Below are 16,818 nucleotides of genomic sequence, written 5' to 3' on the forward strand. Positions count from 1 at the left end.
TTAGAATAGTTGACTTTATATCTGAAGGCAGAAACCCTCATAACACTTAAAATGTATTTAGATCTGCATTTGTGATGCTAAGGCAATAGGCCAGGTGTTGCCTAATGGGATTAGAATGGTTCCTGATGAAGGCATTATGCCCGAAACGTCGACTGTCCTGCTCCTCAGATGTTGCCTGACCGGCTGTGTTTTTCCAGCTCCACACTTTTCAACTCTGGCTCTCCAGCTCTGTAGTCCTCACAGAGTCCTCCACCAATGTTAAAATGTCAGTTTTGTCATTCAGGGTACAAGAATAAAACCTAAGGTTACAGCTTTTGAAAAGATCTGTAGCTTGGGTTGTGGATAAGGTCATAATTCATTCGCTGTGCTGGTGTGATTCACAGAGACACGCCAGAGAATTCCTGGATGCCTGGCACTCCAACTGAAACTCAAATCAATAAACACATTGAACTGTATCCCATCTACAAACCACTCAGATACAGAATCGGAAGTACCAACAATACGGGGAGACACAAATACCTGGCAGAACAGACCACCATCTTATCAAAGACGCACTGACTAGGTCACCTAACGAGGCAATGAAATGTCTGCAGAAAAACACACCAGCTCAGCAAACATATCTACAACCTCAAAATCTATGCTTGTTAGGATGGATCAGAAGCCTAGTAAAGTAAGGGTGAATGGCTGTAGGGAGTGAGGTTTTTTTTATTTGTCCCAGGGATATGGGTGTCATTGATTCGGCCATATTTATTGCCTATGCCTAACTTTCCTCAAGCAGGTGGATGTGAACTGCCAGACGAATGTTATTGCTATCTGGTATTGAATAAACACCATGTGAATACAAACCATATGACCCACTTACAAATAATGAAGATTTGAAACCTTCCTTTTTAATGTGATATGATAGCATAAGGAATGCACTCAATTTTCAATGACTGCTTTACAGTTTAACAATGGTGTAATGAGAACAGCATATTTTAGATTACATTACAGTGTGGAAACAGGCCCTTCGGCCCAACAAGTCCACACCGACCCGCCGAAGCAAAACCCACCCATACCCCTACATTTACCCCTTACCTAACACTACGGGCAATTTAGCATGGCCAATTCACCTGACCCTGCACATCTTTGTGACTGTGGGAGGAAACCGGAGCACCCGGAGGAAACCCACGCAGACACGGGGAGAATGTGCAAACTCCACACAGTCAGTCGCCTGAGGCGGGAATTGAACCCGGGTCTCAGGCGCTGTGAGGCAGCAGTGCTAACCACTGTGCCACCGTGCCGCCCAAATACTTTGTTCAAGTAATATTTGGTATGCACAATTTGTAATTTCTTATGTACTAGGATTAAGGGAAGTGAATTTAATTTTTAAAGTTCATGGTATTTTAGGTGTGGTATAATAGATTAAAATAATTATTCACAATAGGATGAGGTTATAGCTGTAAGCATTAAAAATCAGCTGCTTTTGTTGGAAGGTTTTGATAGCTATGGAGTTACAGCCCAATTAACGACAGAATGAGGTGAGAATAGTGTAATTAGAGGTAAACAGATTATAGCTAATGAAGCCAATACTGAGGCTGCCTTTAAGACCGTAAGTCATAGGAGCAGAAGTAAACCATTTGGCCAATTAAGTCCACACTGCCATTCAAAGAGATCTTGGCCGATTTGATAATCTTCAATTATGTTCCTGCCTTTTCCCTTACTGATTAAAAATCGGAGTATTGAATATACTTAACAACCCACCATAGAAAACAATTCCAGATTCACTTGCCTCAAAGAAGAAATCGCTTCCCATCTCAATCTTAATTGGGTGACTCCAAATGGAGATGTTGCCCTCTCGGCCTACACTCTCAAGGGGAAACAACCTCTCCACATCTACCATACCTAGAGGTTCACTAAGAATCTTGTATGTTTATTGGAGCATTAGTCCACATGAGTAATGCTTGAAAGCAGAATACCTAAAAATCAGATGAGTTCATCTTTTTTTTGAGCAAGTGTTTTCCAATTTCCTACCAAAAACACAAATCTCCAGATGGTTCGATGCTAAGCTTCCATCTGGGTGAAGGAAGAACCTAACTACTACAGGGCCATATGGAGATGCAACTGGTTTTCAGCTGTTCTCAGGATTTCATTAATGTATCATTGCAAATGCTAACCAGCCCGAACACAGCCTGTAGCACCTGTTGGTGCTGTTAATGCAGACTCTTGACCTTGTCCTGGCCTGCTGAAGACAAAGTAATCCTTTAGAAAGAGTGGGAAAAAAAAAAGGAACAGTGAAATTAGTCAGTAATTTTTAATTAATATTTATTTATGTTTACAAAATAATGAAAATAGTCAACCACAAAAGCAAACAATTTTAACTGATTTCAAATGAACAATTAAGGGTGTATGTTGTAGAATGAACTTTTGAGGTGACAAAAGCAAGATACGCATCAATGTAAAGATTATTTTGTAGATCAGTTCATATTGACTTCACTGTTTATTTCTCCTTACCATTTTGTTAGGAAATATATTTTCAGCACATCAGTCCAAGTGAATTAATTGAAATAGGTTTTGTCCAGGAGTTTATCTTCTGACAGTTACTCAATATTTATATTTCACTTAGAGTGGCAATGCAAAATATAAAAAAAAGAGATATGTACAACAGCCAAAAATTATTTTTCTAAACTTCTATTTTTCATTTATTTGTACAAGAACACTGTTACAAATGGCATTCACCAGAAATACTAACATTAGAATCATTTTGTCTTTGATATTAATACCTCTCGACTGTAAACTTTGAGCCTTAACCCTTAGTTTCCAAGTAACCATGCTATTGATTTTTTTTAACGTGCATTTATAAATTGATTTTTGTTGATTTGTAATTTCAAAACTTTTAGAAATCCATCAGTGGGAAAGTCACACCATTAGGTCCACTTGGAAATCAAAGTTTAAAAGCTCATCTGCTACAAAGCATATTTTTGCGGGTCTTGTTTTGACTTTACATAAATTAAATTTTGGATTTGACAATTTATGAATGATCAGGAAAATAGGAACAATTACTTGTATTAAATAACAGTACAATATATAATTTAAATTATAAACAACTGTGAGCAAAGACCCATAACTTCTATAACAGGGGACTGATTTCAAAGAACGATGTTATCAATGTGGCGATCGAATGTTGGTGAAATATTATAGATCAGCAGTACCTCATGGAAAAAGTCCAATTCCTAGAAGTCCAAAAGCTGTAAGAACAAGATGAACATTTAAAAAAAAGACAAGCTACAATGAAGGTTCACAAATTTTAGACATCAAAATGAAATGTAATAAATTTCATTTTAACTAAAGATCAAAGTAATTGGTGCCCTACAATTAATGGAACAGATCACTTAAAGATATTATTGTGAAGATGTGGGTGTATTGTATTTTTAGGAGAGTTAGAAGCTAGAAGAAATATGTGACAGCACAATTGTTCCCAATAAGGTAACAATGTAACACTGGGTCCAAAGCTAGATTAGCTGGGTTGCCTGGAAATGACAAAACATTCAAATTAGGCCAATCAGTTTAAATTATACCCTGAAAAAATACCAAATTCCGATCAAGCTTGAATTGTGTATATTGACAATCTTAAAAGCCCATGACACAATCCAATGCTTTGGGGGTATAATACCAGGGAAAATTGAACAGTTGGGAGGTGAACTGCCAAGCTAGCAGCATGTAATGACTGCCCATCAAATAGCTCTCTTAAAGGTATCTTTATCGATCAGTAACCTATGAAGCAGAATCCGCAAGAAGAAAAGAAGAGAGGAATTCAGAGAAAACTGAATGCTGCCTGGTTTTGAGATAAGAAGTTTTGTTTTGTATATCTTAATCGTGGGTTTTCTTGGACTAGTATTATACAGGGGAAGGTAAAAGGTAGGAGTTGTAAATAATTTTTTGTTAATTATTCTGTTATACTTTAAGAAATAAAGTTGTTAATTTTTACTTTAAATAGTTCTCGACTTCTCGAATTTTCACAGATTACTGCACAGGATAAACCTTTTCTGTGTTGCTGATTTTAAATCAGCAGGAGGGTTTGCCCTGTGTCGTAACAATATATTAGGGAATAAAAAACAGAAGTTGCTAGAAAAGTTCAGCAGGTCTGGAAGAGAAATCAGAATTAACGTTTTGGGTCTGGTGACCCTTCCTCAGAACTCGCAGCATCCAAAGTTCTGTCAGTTTTCACTTAAGGATATCTGTTGCCTTTCATACCCAGCTGTATAAATTGGTGGTCAGGGAACTTTTCTGGAGTCTGCTTTACTCTATTTTTCAAGTCCTCCATAAAATTTCCACCAAGTTTCTGGTAAAGGAATAACAACATCCTCTAACATCATGGGGCTATTTTCTCATTCAAGAGAGACGACTGGTTGGGGTTGAACTTGGGGTCAGATCAGGAGAGAGGTTGAGAAGGGGATTGTTCATGGTAACCTCAATCGTGTGGGAATTGAACCCATGTTATAAGCATCAATCTGAGTCACAAACAAGTCATCCAGCCAACCAAGCTAACCGACCCTCTACACCAGCTGGGGTCACCATGACGGGACTCTCCTCAAACGTGCTCCTTACCTGAGCCATGGTAACAATGTTAAACCACTACCGGTCATATTCTCTCTCTCTCTCTCTCTCATTGCAGCATCCCTGTGGTTCCCGAGAACTATGGCAACTTTACTGACTTCTTTCAAAAAAAGGTCCTCTACAAGTATACACTTCCCACTTCAGATTAGTATCTGGCACCCTCTGCTGGAACTCTCACTGCTTCTCTCCTCCCTGTGCTGTGGACTGATGTTTACTTACATTAATCTCAACTGAATATTCTGTGCTGCTCAATGATCAAATCTTCTTTAAACTCAATTCATTAGATCCATGTGAGGCAAGGGACACAAACAAATAAATGTCTAGAATATTTACATTTATCATTTTCTAGTTAGATTTTAAGAGTTTAGTTTCAAGAAAAGGATTAGTATAATGTCAGGATTCATAAGCATAAATTCATAAGCTAATGGTATCACTCTGCATTGCAAACCAGCTATTCAGCCAGCTGAGCTAATTTGTTAGTTTCTATCTCTTTATATTAGCTCAGCTGGCTGGATAGCTGGTTTGCAATGCAGAGTGATACCATTAGCACAGGCTCAGTTCACACACTGGCTGAGGTCATCATGAACTGCAGTGATAGGAATGGTGGATGCCGTCAAAATAGTTTAACATTAGGGTTGGAGTTTAAGGAGGGTTTGGTGGATCAGAACAGTAGCCACTGCATTGGATTGTGGCATCATTGGTGAAGAGGAACTGCTGTGCATTAGCAGTTTTGGATGAGCTCAGAGAGCATTGAAAAAGCCAATCCTAGAGCAACAAAAGCACGGATGAGTGTTTCAGTAGCATTTGTTCAGACAGGAGTGGAGACCAATGATATTGTAGAGATGCCCCTAATTTGCCATCAACGGACTATTAAATGGAAAAGAGACCCAAGGGGCAACTTTTTCCACACATAGCTCATTCCATACAGATACCACCCTGTCAGGAGAAGTGGTGGTATATGAATAGGAAGGATTTGGAGGGATATGGGCCAGATGCTGGCAGGTGGAACTAGATTGGATTGGGATATCAGATCAGCATGGACGAGTTGGACTGAAGGGTCTGTTTCCGTGCTGTACATCACTTTGACACTCTGATTCTATAAATCACTAAGAATACTGGGATAGAACACAAGGTGCTTTTATCAACTGTCTGGAAGAAGAAATAGCACTTCACCTCTAAGTGTGCTATGACTGTCTCCTGACATATGTAGCTACATCAACATTGTCTTTATATGCCTTCATTATAGCACCTTCTCAAAAAGCCACCAGGTTCATTTCCATCAAAACAACATAAATAAGGTAGTAAGCCTCTTATAAGCCCCCATTACATTCAGAACATTCAGAAAATCACTCCTATCATTACAAAATGTTCAATATTTAACCAGACTGCATTTGCACTTCCAAATAATAGAACATAAAATTCAACAGTGGGAATTTTGTTACACAAGAAAGAGTTGGTTACAGCAGCAGAATGCCCTGTCTTCGTTAACATGTTGCCAGTTTGAACTCTTAAATATACAATCATGTCTTAAGAACTGCAGCAACTTGTCATGGTCTATTTAAGGAGGTAATTCAAGTGCCAACGTATTCCTTCAAATGACAGTATAACAGCAGAGTTGTAAATAGATCCTAGTTGTTTGGGTGTTGTTTACTTGTTCCAAGTAAGCAGTAATACACCCAAGTTAAAAGACTTTGAACTCCAACCATGCAAATACTTTGAACTCCCAATTGTGCAAAACTGACGTGCTTTGACAAGAGTAATTTGATTAATTTCATCTGCAAAGTGGTATCTATTGCCGTTTCTCTCCTTTCCCATTTTCTGTTTGTTTTACTACAAGGAAATCATGCTCAAAGGGAAAGATGCTTGCTGTGTGCAGAACAGATTTTGCTGACAATAGTAAGAAGAAATTCCATCATTTCTAATTTAACATTCTTAATTAAGATCCACAGTACATGTTCCTACTCAGACTGTTTAGATTCTCCTATTCAAAACGGTGAACCTACATACAAGCTACTCAATAGATATTGTGGATAAAAATGGTAGGCTGGACAAGCTAACATACAATCACATTCTTGGAAAGGAACTGCCAGCTACACTTTTTTAATTAAATCAATTTTTTTCTTTCTTTACCCTGCCAAGAAAGTTAAGAAATTGTTGTTACATACCAGCTGGGGCAAAATCTTCTCAAAATGGTCAAGGTCTGCTGTCCTAGAATCTTCATTAGATGCCTGTCTGGCAGTTCGTGCTGCTGCCTCTGAATGTGATACAAGTTTCATGTTAAATTGTGTAGTGTGTACATCATGCAAAACAAAAGACTTTGAAACTTTTATGGCAAATGTATCAGCCTATTCCTTCCAGGAAAGCCCTCTATTGTGTTGAGTAACATTTCCAATTACTGCTGACATGAAGAACATCAACATGTTGGCTGCAACACCATCAATCAACAAATGAAATTCATAGAATACCTTTAGCATAGAAAAGCATCAAGGCATTTCACATAAATCAGACTAGCATTGACAAAGTCAAAAGAAATGTGACAATTGACTGATGGTTAAAAATGTAGAATATTGGAAATAGTTTAGGGAAAGGTAATGCTGATATCCCTTAAGTGAGTTGAAAAAAAAGAGAGGTTTGGAGAATAAATTATGGGACCTAAATGAATAAAGGTAAGACAAGCAAAGAAAGTGGAGAATACATGAGGTCGTCATTGGACTGCTGTAGTTCTCAAAAGATTACAAGGCCAGAAACTACACTGAGAGAAATGGCAGATGCCATCAAATAACACTAGCGTGGGAATTTAAGGAAGGTTTGGTGGACCAGAGCAGTAGCTATTGCATTGGACTGTGGTATGATGGGTGAAGAGGACCTGCTGTGCATTAGTAATCTTGGATGAGTTCAGAAGAGCATTGGAAAAGCCAACACTTGAACAATAAAAGCATGGATGAGTGTTTCAGTAATACAAGTACAGAGACAGGAGTGGAGAGTAATGACATTACAAAGATGGAAACAGTGGTGAAGAAGATATGCAGTCAATACTGAACCAAAAGGTCAGGGCTGTGAACAGTATAGTTCCGCCTGAAACAACAGCTTGGTTTTTGCAGCCCACAGCAAAGAAACTGTAGTCAACACTTAACTAAAAAACATTTTGTTGAGATCTTTGCAATCTCAATTGATTGTGGTATCATTTACTGGGGATTCCCACTGTTGAATACCAGTGAGATCATCAAACAGCCAATTAGGAAATAATGAGTTTTTTTTAAGCAAAGATCAGAATAATGTTTTGGACCCAGAGTCACAACAGAAGTTGAAATAACAGAACAAAAAATTTAAAAGTCTAGTGTGTATAAATCTAATATTTATTAAGAAGGGAACATTTAATGACATGCACATCTCTTTCGGAGGTAAATTGGTTGTTCAGTGGTCATAATTATTTAAATTCCCACTAAAAACCCAGTTACACTTCAATGAACAAGAAACAACTTAATTTTTCAGTTCATGCAGAAATGGTTATTTGACAACAGTGAGGCTGAAACAGCCCATTTCACGGTCTCTACCAATTGCACCATCCTAATGCAAGAGGGAATATGTTTAATTAGTTTGCTCTGTCAGTCTGCTCTGCAAGAGTGCCACTTTAACTGCTACACTAACCTCTCAAAATAGATGAAAAGGGAGTTTCACTTCTCCCTAAACACTGGGGATTAAAATGGGTGAACTTGAATACTTCAGCCCTTAACTTCTATGTTAGAAGTGATTTCCTCTCCCAAGTTGCCTTCATTGGGACTCTCCCTTCTTTGCTTTTTATTTTCTGCAATTCTCTTTTCTATTTTCTCTGTTGGAATTGCATTTCTAATCGTGGCTGTTCCAATTTTATCAGTTGCCAGTTTCTGTCTCTACATATTAGCTCAGTTAGCTGGACTCAGTCTGGCGATGCAGAGTGATGCCAACAGCACAGGTTCAGTTCAAACTGGCTGACAGTTCACCATGAATGTCCTGTCTTCTCAACCTTGGTCCTCGCCTGAGGCCTGGTGACCTTCAGATTAAACCACCACCAGCACCCCTAACCCTCTCAAAAAACCCTCTCTCTCTCTCGAATGATCGAACAGCACTAAGGTCTTCTGGGACTATGGTGACTTTACTTATATCACTGCTGATTTTTCTGTCCCTGGTTTTCTGGCTTCCAGATGGAACCTCACCTATGTGTGCCTAACTACCCCTTTTAATTCTTCCAAGAACGATGCTTTCAATTTTTTCAAAGTTGTCTTGATCTACAAAAACATTCACAAAGGTAGACATATTATAGACCCAAGAAAACTATTTTTGCATTTTTATTTTTTAAAGAAAGCTTTAGGAACAATTTAACTTTTCTCTACTTCAATTCTTTCATTCACCTGTGGGAACTACCACAATCTCAGAACCCTCCCAATTTTGTTATGACTAGGTTGGGAGGCGGGAGGTAGGGGGAGGGGGAGGGAATGAATTAGGTCCTGTCTTTTAAACCCCTCATTAGCCACAAAGATTTTTAATTCCTTTACTATACAGCTAAAAAGTTATACTAATCAGAAAGAAGAACTCAATTATAAGGTTTTGAGTAGAACAGGAATTCTTATTACTTCGCAGCCCCACAAAAAAATAATAAAATACAACATCAAATATCAACAAGTGCAGGCATAAAGTGTAAAAAGGGGAGAGTGTATTACTAAAAGCAAGGTCAGGTATAGACATCATGAAATGTCTTAAGAATCAGATGGAAGTCTAAAACTGGTAGTCTATTTTTACCACTTTCATAACACAGTGCAATCAAAGTAGGATTTCCCCTCCCCTGCATCCAATCTGTTTAATTGGCTGAACATCTCTCCTGAAATTGTATTCAAATCTTGATGAATTGTTTTTGTTTGTGTTTTACTAATTTGTAACTTATATTAACTGGTGCTAATATGTTCTAGAATGTTCCTCCATTGGAAAGAATGGTCTGTTTAATTAATCCCATCCTCATGTAATGAACACAAAGTCCAGTACATTTGATTATTTTATTGTATTGTATCACACACACACACACAATCTATTAGATGACTCATCTTACATGCTTACCTACAACAAATATTTTCAGCATTTCAGACATAATGATGACAGCATCGCTGCTAACTGTAAGTAAATAGAAAATACAACATTTAGTCCTTGATTATGAACCATACAGCCATTTCAAAGCACATTACTATTTCTATCTAGGACCTATATTCACTGCAAATGGTTCATGTCTCTGACAGCAGAACAATTCTTTATCCACATTCTGACATCAAAATTCCAGGAACAGAGAAAATATTGTCCAAAAGCTGCTCACTCCCTATTCTCTCCAATTTCTGTTCAAAACATCTTTTGTTTTCCACAGCCATGGGAGGTCTGAATGAGTTCTCATCCAATGGAATACATTTTGTCAATTTTTTTTTTACTGAGAACTGCACTCAAAGGACTTGAGTACAATCTAGCAGTTAATTGTTACAATGTACAACCTGCTCTAGATTTCACCATAAGAGGGAAAGTACATTACATCAAATATACAAGTATTTGTCTCTGGCATATCAACTCAGATTACACACAAACATCCTGTTGGAAGTTAGAACTTGAACTTTTCCCCTACTATGCCACACTGCATTAGTTGGGTGGACTTTAGCACTTTACCATTCATGGAAATCACCCTTTTACTACTTGTTCATTTAACAATCGGAAAAACGAAGTACTTTTATTTGCTATCCCAATTTGATGCATTCAAAAATGAACATACCTTTGGTTTTCTGATCCTTAAAATAGAAGTATAGTAGTTTACTGACCAACTCCTGGAACAGAAAATAATATGTTTTGCTGAGCAATGCTCTTAAGAATATGCGAAGCCAATAAATAAACATACACAATTCAATTTTTCTCCAGCTCAGATGTCTATTTTTCTTAAAAATAGCATTGTTGATGCATGGAAATTCATCACCAGGTGTTCTTTCATATGTTCAGTTGAGTGTGAATCTTAAAGAATGATTGAATGTGAGGATTGATTTATAATGCAAGTCCCACAGCAATGGAAAATAATTACCGTAAGGCTGACCATGACGTTTTGATTGTACTCGTGCAAGTTAACTTAGCAAATAGAACACTTTGAAAAGCTACAAAGTCTTGTTAAAATCAAGCAATCCACAACATGCCATGTAGTCAATCAAACAAAGTGAGCTAGCTGTACTTATAGCTGGCATTATGGAAATACTCAGCTCTTTTAGTCACTGACAAATTTGCAAAAAGTACACTTGTACACTAACTACAGGTAATACCTCAAGCAGCCTATGTATTCATCTTCAGTACTATAAAGCATAGTTTGCTACAAGACATAATGCAAGAAAAACTTCAACATGTTGCATTGCAAATTGACTTTAAAAGGAAGAATCTAATCCAAAGTGGTCATGCAATTCAAATTTTGATCAAAGAGATCATCCTACTACCTTGCTTCAGAACAGCTGGTCTACACATATTTTACTTGGAATTTCTCCCTATCACAAAACCTAAGTAGGGACAATGAATTATAATTAGCAATCTTCTTCAGGATGTCCTTGGGAGCAAATTCTGTAAAAATCATCTATTCTCAAACTCATCCAACTGGGGCTACTACGTATAAAACATGGAAACACCTGGAGTTTTAAAATCAAACATTTAAGTCAGTTACAATCAACCAAACTAATATTCATTCCAAAAAGGAAGCTTTAAGCACAGGAAACACCTTTTGACACTAACATGCTTTAGTACGATCCATATATGCATTTTTAAAAATATTGTAAGTAAAACTGCACATACAAAAGCAAAAAGTGAATTTGCTTATTTTAGAAAACTAAATATTACTTCATTCAAGTAGTGACAGTTCAGTGCTGATTTAGGTTGAGACTTCACAGTACAATGAAATGGATGGAACAGAAAAAGTGGGTGATTTATAAGGACGGAAATACTACAACTGTTTTGTGGACTAATGAAAGGCTACTCCTGCATGTTATTCAACACACACAGCTGCAAAATGATCAATGCAATTGGGATTTCCAAACTTAAGGGAATTTAAGAAGGTGGATTATTGGGACCATAAAAGTTTTGAGAATTTCTCATGAGTAGTCACAACGGACAGTAACTGGTCAGCTTGAGTGGACCTGAAACCTGCCTCCTTGCCCTGCTATGATGGAGATTGTGTTTTGCGCACTAAGTTTGACAATGAACTGAAGAAGAATATCTACATTGAAGTGATGTTGTTCAGTAACGTTTGAGAAGACACATAACTATCATATAGGTAAAAACAATGACTGCAGATGCTGGAAACCAGATTCTAGATTAGAGTGGTGCTGGAAAAGCACAGCAGTTCAGGCAGCATCCGAGGAGCAGGAAAATCGATGTTTTGGGCAAAACCCTTCATCAGGAATACAGTTGCAAGCAAAATGCAAAAGTTGAAAACTTTGGGAATTCAGCGGAGAGGTAGATGTGTGCGCTCCTTTTTACATGTAATACTTGTTGTGGTTTATGTTACAGTTAAAAAGAAAATAACTTCATATGCCTGACTTCAACTAAATCAATAATTAGTTAAAATTCTTGATGCTACATACGTTGATGATATGCATGAACTAATCAATTCAACAAAACACAGATGGCAGCACAAGTGGTGTGTCACAAATGCAATATGTGGGAGTTTGTGGAGAACATTGATTCATAGATAGCCCCATCAACAATAAGTATCTACATCTTGAGGAAATTTAGCTCAGAGTTGATGAATTAGAGTCTACCCCCTTCCTCACTTTTGGCGGTCTGTATGGCCTTTAGTGGGCTTTGCATATAAATTAATCAATTGGAAAACATGAGTGATTGACTGGTGGTGGTTAATAAATTGAAAACAGACAATTTGATGATGGAGGATAAAAATAAGTAACATGAATGATTTGGTGGTGTGTAAAAGCATCTCTGGATAAATTAAAAGAAACACTGAATAGGCAAGTTCCTTGTGGCACAGTGCCAACCTCTGAGCCAGGAGACCCAGATTCAGGGAAAAAAAAAACTGGAGTCTGAGGCGCAGACATTTTGGGCAGAAGTATAGATCACAGGACATGTTAATCCAGGCAGAAATCATACATTCATAGTTAGGAAGTGTTGCAGTGGTTAACAGTCAGGTCAGGAAGATATGACTGTGAGCCAGGTGGATACGGGGACATCTGGAGATAACCTTTGCTGTTATCCAACATGTATTAGGCTCCTTTTGCTCATATGTTTGATGTGAACATTCTGTGGGTAAACTCTCCATGATTTGTAGAAGTAGGAAGAGTGAAACGAATGAGACAGGAAAAGTATAGGTAGGGGTAGTTGCTGTTCCCTATAGTACCCTGAAGAAACGGATAACGAGGGTTTTAATTAATAAAACAGGACAGAGTAGAAGGTTCAAGGAGAACTTTATAGGAAAAAAGTCAATGCCAAAGAATAACGTCATATTTGGTTCAAGATAAGCAGAGTATGAAAATAAAGGACAAAGTTGAAGCAATAGTACAAGAAAAGCTAATTCAGGATATAAGTTAAAATCAAAAACATTTTTTCTGAGTGTACAAAACGTACATAACCAGACAGATTTTTTGTACAGTGATAAGTGAGGTTTGTTCTAATAGCCGTTAGAGTAGTTTCATGGTGAACAAGACTGGTACCTGTAGAATTCTCTCCATCCAACCTACAAATTTGTATAAACCTGGGTACAATTAACTGGAGTGCAGCTACACACTAGTCCCAGAATACGAATTACACAGGAGCCACCTCTGATGGTCTACCATTGTTCTTCTAGTTTTAGCTTGCACACTGATGCCCACAAAATCAACTAGCACCGCTCCATTAGTTCTAAGCTTTCTGTACACTGGCAGAAAACCAGCTTTTCACCACCTTTTAATATTTCCAATGCCTTTGTGTCATTTGATTGCTTATCTGACATCAAATTGTGGATTAGCCAAAAAAAGTTCCAAGAGTTAAATATCAGCACCATCGTTTCAGCCTCTCACAAACTCCATTCATCAGCTGCCAATTCCATCCCTGGTTACTACTTCAGGTTGAACCAAGTAATTTTCCAGCACAGCAACCATAAATTTATCTTTCAACTCCATCCATAAACATCGCCAACCACTCCCAAGTTTTATACCTTCATAACATTATCCAATTTTACTATGCACAAATCTCTCTCCACAGATGCTGCCAGACCTGCTGAGTTTCTCCAACACTTTTTAAAAAAATTTCAGACACAGGGTGACCTCCATATCCACAGGTTTCCATGGTTTCCTGCGGGTTACTGCAGCCAGAACCAGGGACCAGCAGGCTGCCAGGATGGTAGGCTTCCCATTTAAATGAATGGGTTCGCTCCTATTTGCGGCTTCGGGCTTCTGCAGTAGGCCTTGGAATGTATCCCCCTGTGGGTATGGTGGGACGACTGTATATATTTTTTAATAGCTACGTTGTGGAAACAGGCCATTGGCCCAACACGTCCACACCGATCCTCTGAAGAGTATCCCACCCGATAATTCCCAAAGCTAATGCACTTAACCTACACATCTCTGCACATTATGGGCAATTTGGCATGGCCAATCCACCTAACCTGCACATCTTTGCACTGTGGCAGGACACCCATGCAGTCACAGGGAGAATGTGCTAACTCCACACAGTCGCTCGAGATTGGAATCGAATACAGGTCTGTGGTGCTATGAGGCAGCAGTGCTAACCACTGAGCCATTGTGCCACCCCACCCAGCAACAAGATTGACATGTTGGTGGAAACTTCAATGGGCCAAATGGCCTCTACCTGTAGGGAGAAGGAATCTATGATAGCACAAGAACTCGTATTAGAAAGCTGAGGGCAATTTAGTAATCAGACAAATCAGTCCAACCCCCAAAGTAGAACACAAAACTGCGGGTACTGGAGGCATGAAACAAAAATAGCAATTGATGGAGAGGTCTGGCAGCACCTGTGGGAAGAAAACAGAGTTAACTATTCAGGTCCAGTGACTCTTCATCAGAACTCCAACTCATTAGTCCATCAAGCCAAGTCTCTCCAAAGCCTTCCACACCCTGGCCCAGTTCTTTCCTCTTGTATTTAATCACAACAAAAAGAAAATGACATGGCTCTCTAGGTCTCACTTCTGCCAACCGCTAGTGTTCAACTGATTCTCATTTCAGCATTACTACACAAACGACAAACAAAGACCTGAAAAATGAATTTTTGGGTGATAAAGGCTAGATCAGAGTGGATTTGATTAGATTTAAAAACTATGTGGTTTGATTGTTTGAAGAGAAAGTGAGGACTGCAGATGCTGGAGATCAAAGTTGAAACTTTATTGCTGGAACAGCACAGCAGGTCAGGCAGCATCCAGGGAACAGGAGATTCGACGTTTCGGGCACAGGCCCTTCCTGAAGAAGGGCCTGTGCCCGAAACGTCGAATCTCCTGTTCCCTGGATGCTGCCTGACCTGCTGTGCTGTTCCAGCAATAAAGTTTCAACTTTGATTGTTTGAAGTAAATACAAGGGACACGACAGTGAACATTTTGGGCATAAGCCCTTCATTAGGAAGGTGGGAAGCCCCGTGGGGGCTGAGAGATAAATAGGAGGGGCTGGAACAAAAGGTAGCTAGGAAGGCAATAGGTGGAATGGTGATAAGTCAGAGTGGTAGATGGAGCGGATAGGTGGGAAAAAAGATGGACAGGTGGGGGGGGGGGGGGAAAGTTCAAGAAGGTGGTACTGAGTTGAAGGATCTGGGATAAGGTGGGGGGAGAAGAATTGAGGAACTGGTGAAATCGACATTGATGCTGGGTGGTTGAAGGGTCCCGAGACAGATGAGGAGACCACATCAAGAGCAACAGACATATCCAGACACCTTATTTACTGTATCTGTTGCTGTTGATGTGTTCTTCTCTACATTGGAGAGACAGGACGCCAACTTGCGGAACGTTTCATCACTGGGCCTCAAGCACCAAATAACCTCACCGCCCTGTGGCTGACCACTTGAACTCCCTCTCCCATTCCGCCAAGGACATGCAAGACTTGGGCCTCCTCCACTGCCAAATTCTAGCAACTCAATGACTGAGGAAGAATGCCTCATCTTCATCCCTAGGGTACCCTCCAACCACACAGCATCAATGTTGATTTCACCAGTTTCCTCTCCTCCCCTCCCCTCATCACAGACCCAACCTCTCGACACCATCCTCTTGAACTTCCCCCACTGTCCATCCGCTTTCCCACCTATCAGCTCCACCCTCCTCTCTGACCTATCACCATCACCCACCACCTGCATCTACCTATTGCTACCTTCACACCCCCCAAGCCCCACCGCCTCCTCCCATTTATCTCTCAGCCCCCACTCCTGATAAAGGATTTATTAAACATTGATTCTCCTGCTCCTTAGATGCTGCCTGACCTGCTGTGCTTTTCCAGGGCCACACTTGTTGACTGATCTCCAGCATCTGCAGTCCTCACTTTCTCCCTGAAGTGAATACAAACCGTTCAACCTGCACTTGTCTAACCTGAAGTTTCACGACCAGATTTATTGGGGGGGGGAGGGGAAAAGGGGAGAGAGAGAGAGAGAGAGGTGGGGAATCAGAAACAAAAACAGAAATTGCTGGAAAAAAACTCGACTGGCCTAGCAGCTCTGAGAAAGGGTCACTGGAATCGAAACTCTGAATTCTTTCTGCACTGATGCTGCCAGACCTGCTGGGTTTCTCCAGCAATTTATGCCTTTGCTTCAGATTCATTTGGAATTAGGGCGGCTTGATAAAGGCAGGGCAATTAGCGACACTGCCTCGACGAACTTACTTTCTTGAACTTGGCGCCCTCTGCTCCTCTCTCCATCCTCTAACACTCCTCTCCCAACCTTCCCGCTGTCAGCGACTGATCCCACCTCCTCCCGCTCACCATTGGTCCGCTCCTTTATGACGTCGGCGGGCCTCCGTCATCCCCCGCTTTCATTGGACAGTTCCGCCATCAATCAATAGTTCGCCCGACCGTTAAAGGATGGGGAAAGGGGGAAATCACCTGACAACCGGTTTTAAAAAAAGCTGATAGGTGACCGCTACTTGGTAAAATCGTTGAACATTCTGATTTTATTTGAGTGTGAGTGTATATGCACTATCTTAGGTGAGACTAGCATCAAAACCCCTCCTCTTTGTTCAGCCGCTCTCCGCGATCTGCCTTTCAGCGGCTC

At 39.6% G+C, this 16,818-nt stretch overlaps 1 protein-coding gene across 1 annotated transcript; it reads right to left on the reverse strand.

The window, feature by feature from the left end:
* Nucleotides 1-2,287: 2,287 nt before the first annotated feature.
* cenpx (centromere protein X) lies at nucleotides 2,288-16,523 on the reverse strand. Its single transcript, XM_043714993.1, has 5 exons — nucleotides 16,431-16,523; nucleotides 10,376-10,427; nucleotides 9,685-9,738; nucleotides 6,762-6,850; nucleotides 2,288-3,227 (listed from the first exon to the last, which is right to left on the reverse strand). The coding sequence occupies exons 1-5, from the start codon at nucleotides 16,464-16,466 to the stop codon at nucleotides 3,213-3,215; spliced, it is 246 nt and encodes an 81-aa protein (XP_043570928.1). The 5' UTR covers nucleotides 16,467-16,523; the 3' UTR covers nucleotides 2,288-3,212.
* Nucleotides 16,524-16,818: the final 295 nt, after the last annotated feature.

Source organism: Chiloscyllium plagiosum, chromosome 24 (genome assembly GCF_004010195.1).
Source record: "Chiloscyllium plagiosum isolate BGI_BamShark_2017 chromosome 24, ASM401019v2, whole genome shotgun sequence".
NCBI classification, from domain to species: domain Eukaryota; kingdom Metazoa; phylum Chordata; class Chondrichthyes; order Orectolobiformes; family Hemiscylliidae; genus Chiloscyllium; species Chiloscyllium plagiosum.